Source organism: Entelurus aequoreus, linkage group LG20 (genome assembly GCF_033978785.1).
Source record: "Entelurus aequoreus isolate RoL-2023_Sb linkage group LG20, RoL_Eaeq_v1.1, whole genome shotgun sequence".
NCBI classification, from domain to species: domain Eukaryota; kingdom Metazoa; phylum Chordata; class Actinopteri; order Syngnathiformes; family Syngnathidae; genus Entelurus; species Entelurus aequoreus.
The window spans coordinates 36236596-36245514 of record NC_084750.1 but is presented as its reverse complement, the minus strand read 5'-3'; the positions used below and the strand labels follow the sequence as shown (position 1 = coordinate 36245514).

Genomic DNA, 8919 nt, shown 5'->3' with positions numbered 1-8919 from the left:
TGTAATCCCTGTTTGGCCAACCCGTGTGTGTATGTGTGTTTTGTTTGTTTGTAGTACTTCAACTTCCTGCCATATTACAAAAATATGCATATTAGGTCAATTGGAGACAAAATTGTCTAAAAATGTGGATGCCTGTGTGTCTACACTGCATTGGCTGGATCCAGCTGTGCAGGATATTAGAGCGTGGAATGAAATCTAGAACCACAGTCTCGACAGTTAAGAGCACAATTCTTATGCCATGAATGTATTTTTTTTTTTTTTTAAACCTTCCCTTCTATTCTCAGCAGGCCTATGCTCCACCCCCTCACCCCATGGCTCCTCCCAGCCCCAGCACCAACAGCTGCAGCCAGGGAGGGGCGGAGCAGCTGAGCAAGACCAACCTGTACATCCGAGGCCTGCCACCTGGGACCACCGACCAGGACCTCATCAAGCTCTGCCAGCCGTGAGTACTAGGACCGCCCTACAGAGTACACAGACTCCTAGTCCTTAATATGAAAGGTTCACACTTAAAAGTACCACTTTCACCACACTACGTGTGGTGAAATTACCCTCTGCGTTTGACCCATCCCCTTGTTCCATCCCCTGGGAGGTGAGGGGAGCAGTAGCGGTGGCCACGCTCGGGAATCATTTTAGTGATGTAACCCCCAATTCCAACCCTTAATGCTGAGTGCCAAGCAGGGAGGTAATGGGTCCCATTTTTATAGTCTTTGGTATGACTCGGCCGGGTTTTGAACTCACGACCTATCGATCTCAGGGCACTCTAACCACAAGGTCACTGAGTAGGTTAGAGGTTAGTAGGTAAGTACAGTAGGAAGGAGCAGGTCAAAAATGTGGTTGAAATGGTCTTAAAAATGGTGTGCTTCTTTTTGCTAGCTTTTGCAGTGCTTCAAGAGTACACATGTGCTAACAAAACTTTAACAACAAATGCCATGTCCATGCTAGATAAAAAAGTGAAGAGATTTGAACCATGAGTGACACGCCTAGCCCACACTTTCACTTTGTGCAAGGGTGGCGCCATACAGACAATGAACGATATACCGTATTTTCCGGACTGCAGGGCGCACCGAATTATAAGGCGCACTGCCGATTCGCGGGTTTAGTCAGGTCTATTTTCATCCAAAAGGCGCACCAGATTATACGGCACATTAAAAGTGTCATATTATATATATTTTTTCTAAATTGGAAAAAAAAAATGTCTGACCGGAACTCTAATTACTAAAGTTCCTTGGGTGAATAAATAAAACTCACTACACCGGTATGTTTTAGTGCAGGGGTCCCCAACCTTTTTTGCACCAGGGACCGGTTTAATGTAGGCATTATTTTCACGGGCCGGCCCTCCATGTGTGGCAGAAAGATACGGCAAATAAGTGCATGAAAAATGAATCCATGAAACAACTCACCATAACATTCAATTAGTGGGAGCCCCTGGCCTTTTCCCTTTGCAAAAAAGCTCTCCATAGACTTTTGTTTTTTGCTCATTTTTGCTAGTAGTGGGCTTTGTTTTGGCTTTAGTGTCTGATGTGTTATAGGTGATGCATCACATTCAAGGACAAGAGCATGGATTTATAAGAAAGCTAGAAATACTTGACATTAGTTCTAATAGATTTCTGTGAGTTACTATTTGCATTCTAAAATATGTATTCATATTTTGTGCAATATTTCATACGTAGATACACTGTTAGCTTTTTTGGTTCCATTTTCCATGCGTAAAGACATCCGTTATTGCTAACTACTTATGTAATAGGACGATGTGCAATAATACCAGCACTTTAACTTACTAGGCCAAAGGAGATGTGTATTTTTTTCCTTCAGCACAATTATTATATGCAACAATTTAGCACTTCTCCATTTGCTTTATGCACTTTAAATCCTATGGTCACTTTGTTCCTGATCTGCCTTGATCTTAGGTCATCAACCTACACTGCAAAAAGTCAGTGTTCAAAAACAAGAAAAAAAATTACAAAAATTAGGGGTATTTTATTTGAAGTAAGCAAACTTATCTGCCAATAGAACAAGAACATTTGGCTTGTCAAGACTTTCCAAAACAAGTCAAATTAGCTAACCTCAATGAACCCAAAAATATCTTAAAATAAGTATATTCTCACTAATAACAAGTGCACTTTTCTTGGTAGAAAAAAAAGAGACCTTTTTGCTCAATATGTTGAAAAATATTCTTAAATTAAGTAAATGCTAGTGCCATTATCTTTTTTTATTTTATTTTTTTTAAAAATAATATCCTGCCCAGCATTCGGGCAAATCATATAGCAGATGTAGATGCCCATATCGGCTGTTCAGATTTACTTTACAAAAGAGAAGTGTAGGATACTTCTCTTGTTGCCTTACTTGTATTTTGACTTTATTAAATGTATTTATATTATCATTTGGTGCAGCCGGGCCGGAGCAGGAGGGGATAGAAAGAGAGAAAAAGGAAGACTGAGGGAGAAATTGTGGGGACAAGAGGGGGATTAGACAGAGAGACAAAAACAACAACAGCAAACACAACAACAACAACAACAACAGAGCAACATCAGCAAATACGACATGTACAAATATGATGGTAAAAGTAATAGCAAATAAGCAGTTAGCGAAAATAAAAAATACAGAAATGACCATGAGCATTATTACACTAAAAATGGAGCAATATGAATACCAATAGAAGTAGTGCTATTGATAATAAACAATACCAATACTTTACCTTTATTATCAACAATACAATTGTTCAAATGCAACAATACATATACGTAATGATAACTTGAGATACGAAAGAATGCAGAAAAATGGAGGGGAAGAAAGAGAAGCAACCTACATTAACCTTGTAGATTGTTATAGTAACAATAGGTTAAGCTTTGTCAGTGTGCCATGTGTTATACCCAGTTTACCCTAGGGCAACAACGTTAATATATGTTTGATGAAACGTGATTATGTGCATGAGTGTATGTGTGCATATGTACTTGTATATGTACAGTATGTGTATATGTGTGCTTGTACAGTGAATGTATTTGTACAGTATGTGTATATGTGTGTACAGCGAATGTATATGTACAGTATGTGTATACAGTATGTGTGTTTGAACAGTGAATGTATATGTACAGTATGTGTATATGTGTGTTTGTACAGTGAATGTATATGTACAGTATATGTATGTGTGTGTTTGTACAGTGAATGTATATGTGTAGTATGTGTACGTGTGTGTTTGTACAGTGAGTGTATATGTACAGTATGTGTATATGTATGTTTTTACAGTGAATGTATATGTACAGTATGTGTATACAGTATGTTTGTATAATGAATGTGCGTGTGGATGTACGAACTTTGAGTGTGTAAATATGTACTGTATTTATTTGTATATGTATGTGGGAGCGTAGGTACCTATGTATGTCTCTATGTATGTGTGTGAGTATATGTGAATTTGCATGTACAATACATTTGACTCCCAGTGTGTGCGGGAGCCAGAGTACGGCCCCAGCCTCCCCGAGAGCCCATCCCACAAACAGTAGGTGTGGTGCCCAGGGAACCAGGGGCCACCGGCCCCACGCAGCCAAGCCGGACAGCGACAGGAACCCCAGAGCCTGGCCCACCGCGCCGCCCACAAGGGCCAGCAGCAGGCCGCAGACAGACACACCCGAGAGGACAAGGCACGAGAAAAGCAGGGGGCAGCCAGACCCCAAGCCAGCGAGAGACCACACCCCACACGGACAGAAAGGCGGGACGCCCCGCCCGAGGGGCCCGGAGACCCCCCGCCACCGGACGGGAAGACCCCCCCCCCCCACCCCCGGAGAGCGCGGCGAGGCCAGCCCACAGCCACCCCACCCAAGCCGGCCGCCACAGGACCACCCAGCACGGGGCCACGGGAACCACCCACCCCACCCGCAGGGGCCCCAACGATGGAGATGGAACAACCAGCAACCGCCCCGCCGAGTCCCCCCCCCCCTGAGGTAGGGGAAATAAATAAATAAAATAAATAAATACATAATAATAATAATAATATTAATAAAATATATTACAAAAATAAGAATAAATAAATAATTAAATCTATTTATAAAAAAAATAAATAAAAAAAAGAATTAAAAGAAGATCACAGACATGCTGACACACAAGGTCGCTACCCCAACAACTGGCCGACTCGCAGCACCTCGGAATACCCTGCAGCACCAAGCTACCACAGTAGACGCAGGGACCAGACCCAGCAGGCCCCAAACAAGTGCCATTATCTTGACCTAATGATATACGCTCAACATCATGATTTTTTTTTTTCATGCTTGAAGTAAGAAATTATTACTTTAAAAAAGTAGTTTTATACTTGTGAGTGTTGATGACACAGCTTTGCATCAGTTGATATTCTAGTTTCAAGCATGTTTTACTCAATATAGGTTATCAAATCTCAGCAACAAGCTGTGATATCTTACTGAGATAATTTAGGACCAAAACCCTTAAAACAAGTAAAACACTCTAACATAAAATCTGCTTAGTGAGAAGAAGTATCTTATCAGACAGAAAATAAGCAAATATCACCCTTATTTGAGATATTTAATCTTACTTAGATTTCAGTTTTTGCAGTGTAGATAGATGGAACCTAGCTTTTGGCTACGATTTGGCACCTTTACATTTTATATGTTTATTAATGTGCATTGTCCCATGTAACAAAAATGTGACAATTATAGCAAATGGCGACTTCCTATCAGGAGTTTTATTGTACATCTATGAACAAGCTTATTGGTGTGTTCTAGTGGGACTTGCCAAAGTTAGGTAGAAGAAAATGCGGTCGGTTATAAATTATTTAATGTCTCTGTGCGGCCCGGTAGCAAATGCGTCACAGACCAGTGCCGGTCCCTGGACCGGTGGTTGGGACTACTGTTTTAGTGCTTTCATGGCGAGTTTACTGACAGATATAAGTAAGAACTTTACACTACTTTATATTAGAAATGGCAACAGTGGAGGATGAATGTCTCATAACAAGAAGATAGACAAAAAAAGAAGCTTATCGACCACGGACTAGAAATGTGAACATTTTCAGGACTTATGCAGATCCCAAATACAGATCAGCATGTACCAGAAGGTAAGAAACATTGCTTTTGCATAATATTGCGAAACAAACCGCCAGATAATGTCTAACCTTATACACACACCATAATAATACTTGCAAGTTAAAGCACAGTACAATCCATCAAGCGGCGCGGCTTCATAGCTTACCAAAGTCGTACTAAAACATTGTGATGGATTTTTAAGCGCCATATGTAATGTTCTATATTTTCAATGGAACATATAACATGTTGGTGTTGTTTACTTGAGTCGTATTGCAGTCTACACATATCTTTTACTTGTGACTGCCATCATATTGCAGTCTACACATATCTCTAATGTGTGACTGCCATCTACTGGTCACACCTATAATTACACCGTGTCCCAAATAAAAAAGCTTCAAGGTCGGTAAACACAACCAAAATTATTCCGTACATTAGGCGCACCGGGTTATAAGGCGCACTGTCAAGTTTTGAGGAAATTAAAGGATTTTAAGTGCGCCGAAAAATACGGTAAATGTCCTACATTTAGCCAATGATAGACCTTTTCCATGATATCACGATAATGCATGTAGATGATACATATTTAGCATCGACAAGCAAAATAAGGCATCCTCAATGCAATGTAGCATCCCTGCTAGCGAGTTATCAGCTAATATCCCTAATCACTAATTCTCGCCAACATGGCGGCAAATAAACTGTTTCAGTGTCATTATCTCTGAAAGACAAGAGGACAAGGAATAGCTAGACATCCTAATGTACACTACACAATGAGGATGTAAAAGGTATTATGATGAACAACTGTAAAACTCCCCATGGTTACGATTGCCGTTTTAAATTAAAATGATCGTAAAACCGTAATTGATAACACTGATAAACTTACGGAACGGTGACGCTGCTCATTTGCTGGAGAATTGCCACAAAACACATTTTAAGATATTTAACACTCTACTGCCATCTGGCGGCTAAAGTAGATAGTGCATCCCCCCAATTTGTCACGTTTCATGTGTCAGGGAAACTGCGATGAATGTGGCCATATGAATTCCCTTCCTACTGTATATTTTTCCTGAATGTTGAATGGATGTTGATGAGGTGGTTGACAAACAATCACTTTATGAAAATGGAAAAAACACACCAAAACAACATCTGCAACTGTCTCACCTAAATTGCATACTTTCTCTTCTGTCTACCCAGCGCTCATCCAATCACCATTCCGGACACATTCAGTGACTATCAAACTGTGGGAAAACACAACTCTAAAGTAGAAGTAAACAACAACGTTTTTCTACACATTTTGTTCCCACATGAAATGTCCAACTATACAACAAAATATATATATATATATATATATATATATATATATATATATATATATATATATATATATATATATATATATATATATATATGTTCTCATGTGCATATGCATTTTGTCGCAGCCAGAATAAAAACTATCCCTGATTACTGTAACACCTCTGTTCATTTATATACAAAACCCAAAACCAGTAAAGTTGGCACGTTGTGTAAATGGTAAATAAAAACAGAAAAAAATTATTTGCAAATCCTTTTCAACTTATATTCAATTGAATAGACTGCAAAGACAAGATATGTAATGTTCGAACTGAGAAACTTATTTTTTTTTTTTTGCAAATAATCATTAACTTAGAATTTAATGGCAGCAACACATTGCAAAAAAGTTAGCACAGGGGCATTTTTACCACTGTGTTACATGGCCTTTCCTTTTAACAACACTCAGTAATAGTTTGGGAACTGAGGAGACCAATTTTTTGAAGCATTTCAGGTGAAATTATTTCCCATTCTTGCTTGATGTACAGCTTAAGTTGTTCAACAGTCCGGGGTCTCCGTTGTGGTATTTTAGGCTTCATAATGCGCCACACATTTTCAATGGGAGACAGGTCTGGACTACAGGCAGGCCAGTCTAGTACCCACACTCTTTTACTATAAAGCCACGCTGTTGTAACACGTGGCTTGGCATTGTCTTGCTAAAATAAGCAGGGGCGTCCATGAAAAAGACGTTGCTTGGATGGCAACATATGGTGCTCCAAAACCTGTATGTACCTTTCAGCATTAATGGTGCCTTCACAGATGTGTAAGTTACCCATGCCTTGGGCACTAATACACCCCCATACCATCACAGATGCTGGCTTTTGAACTTTGCGCCTAGAACAATCCGGATGGTTCTTTTCCTCTTTGGTCCTAAGGACACAATGTCCACAGTTCCCAAAAACAATTTGAAATGTGGACTCGTCAGACCACAGAACACTTTTTTACTTTGCATCAGTCCATCTTAGATGAGCTCGGGCCGAGCAAAGTCGGCAGTGTTTCTGGGTGTTGTTGATAAACCACTTTCGCTTTGCATAGTAGAGTTTTAACTTGCACTTACGACCAACTGTAGTTGCTGACAGTGGTTTTCTGAAGTGTTCCTGAGCTCATGTGGTGATATCATTTACACACTGATGCCACTTTTTCAGTACCGCCTGAGGGATCAGAGGTCCGTAATATCATCGCTTATGTGCAGTGATTTCTCCAGATTCTCTGAACCTTTTGATGATATTACGAACCGTAGATAATGAAATCCCTAAATTCCTTGCAATAGCTCGTTGAGAAATGTGGTTCTGAAACTGTTCGACAATTTGCTCACGCATTTGTTCACAAAGTGGTGACCCTCGCCCCATCCTTGTTTGTGAACGACTGAGGTTTTCATGGAAGCTGCTTTTTTACCCAATCATGGCACCCACCTGTTCCCAATTAGCCTGTTCACCTGTGGGATGTTCCAAATATGTGTTAGATGAGGAATCCATCAACTTTCTCTGTCTATTTTGCCACTTGTGCCAGCTTTTTTGAAACATGTTGCAGGCATCAAATTCCAAATGAGCTGATATTTGCAGAAAATAACACTGTTTTCCAGTTCGAACGTTAAGCATCTTGTCTTTGCAGTCTATTCAATTGAATATAAGTTGAAAAGGATTTGCAAATCATTGTATTGTTTTTATTTACAATTTACATAACGTTCCAAGTTCCCTGGTTTATGGGTTTGTAATACCAAGAGTCAAAACATTCTATTTAGAGATAAATATAATATCGGTGCTGGTTTTTACAGTCATTGCTGTTTTTCACCACAGGATGCAATTAGGCTCTCAAAATGCCAAAATAAGCCGACTAAAGTGCAATCACCGAAGGACAAAATCACAAAAGGTCGTGTACGATAGAAAATAACAAAAGGTCACGTTTAATCTTGTACACTGTGACCAACTATTTGTTGTGAATTTGAGCCACAAAAATGTACTCGTACATTCCTGCAAAATGTTCTTGGCGGACGAGTCACACACTCCTGCCTGTGCAGAGCCCAAAAAAAGCCTAATAAAGCCCAGATTGGACCACCTCCCCCAGAAATGTCAGACCGAGACCTCATCAAGCTGGAACACACAGTCGGAATCGCGCACATCAAAACGAACACGCCTGCACCGGCAGATTTATTCAGTTCCATTAAGCGCTTATAATTGTGGAAAAAGGGGTCAAGATCATTAATGGAGGTAGAGATTGTGAAATAAAAGCCTCAAACATGTCTGTGCAGTTGCATAATACTTTATTGGTCATATTTCCAGAAATGTGCTGGCGCGGTGTAGCCAATTATTTAGTGATTCCTTGGAGATGGGAACATGCTGTCCAGTGTGTTTGGTAACGCTCCCAGTGGCCATGTCATAAGTCAAGCAATAACTCTTATTGACGCAGACCACAGTCTGTTTTGGGACGTTGGACAACCTCTGGTTTGTTCACATTTCCGGGTTGTAATGAAAACAATCTGTTCAAACTGGTGCCCCGTTGGATAGGAACATTCTTACTTGTCACTTTGTCGCTTTGTGTGGCCCGATCTAAATGT

At 40.2% G+C, this 8919-nt stretch overlaps 1 protein-coding gene across 2 annotated transcripts in view; it reads left to right on the top strand.

Moving 5' to 3' along the window:
* The first annotated feature begins 285 nt into the window (after nt 1-285).
* The window catches only part of rbms3 (RNA binding motif, single stranded interacting protein), a 589803-nt gene continuing 581169 nt past the window's right edge, over nt 286-8919 (top strand). For both annotated transcript variants that reach the window (XM_062030027.1, XM_062030026.1), the window contains exon 1: nt 286-442. In XM_062030027.1, the coding sequence (XP_061886011.1) occupies nt 312-442 (131 nt within the window). In that variant the 5' untranslated portion in view covers nt 286-311. The remainder of the gene's footprint in view (nt 443-8919) is intronic.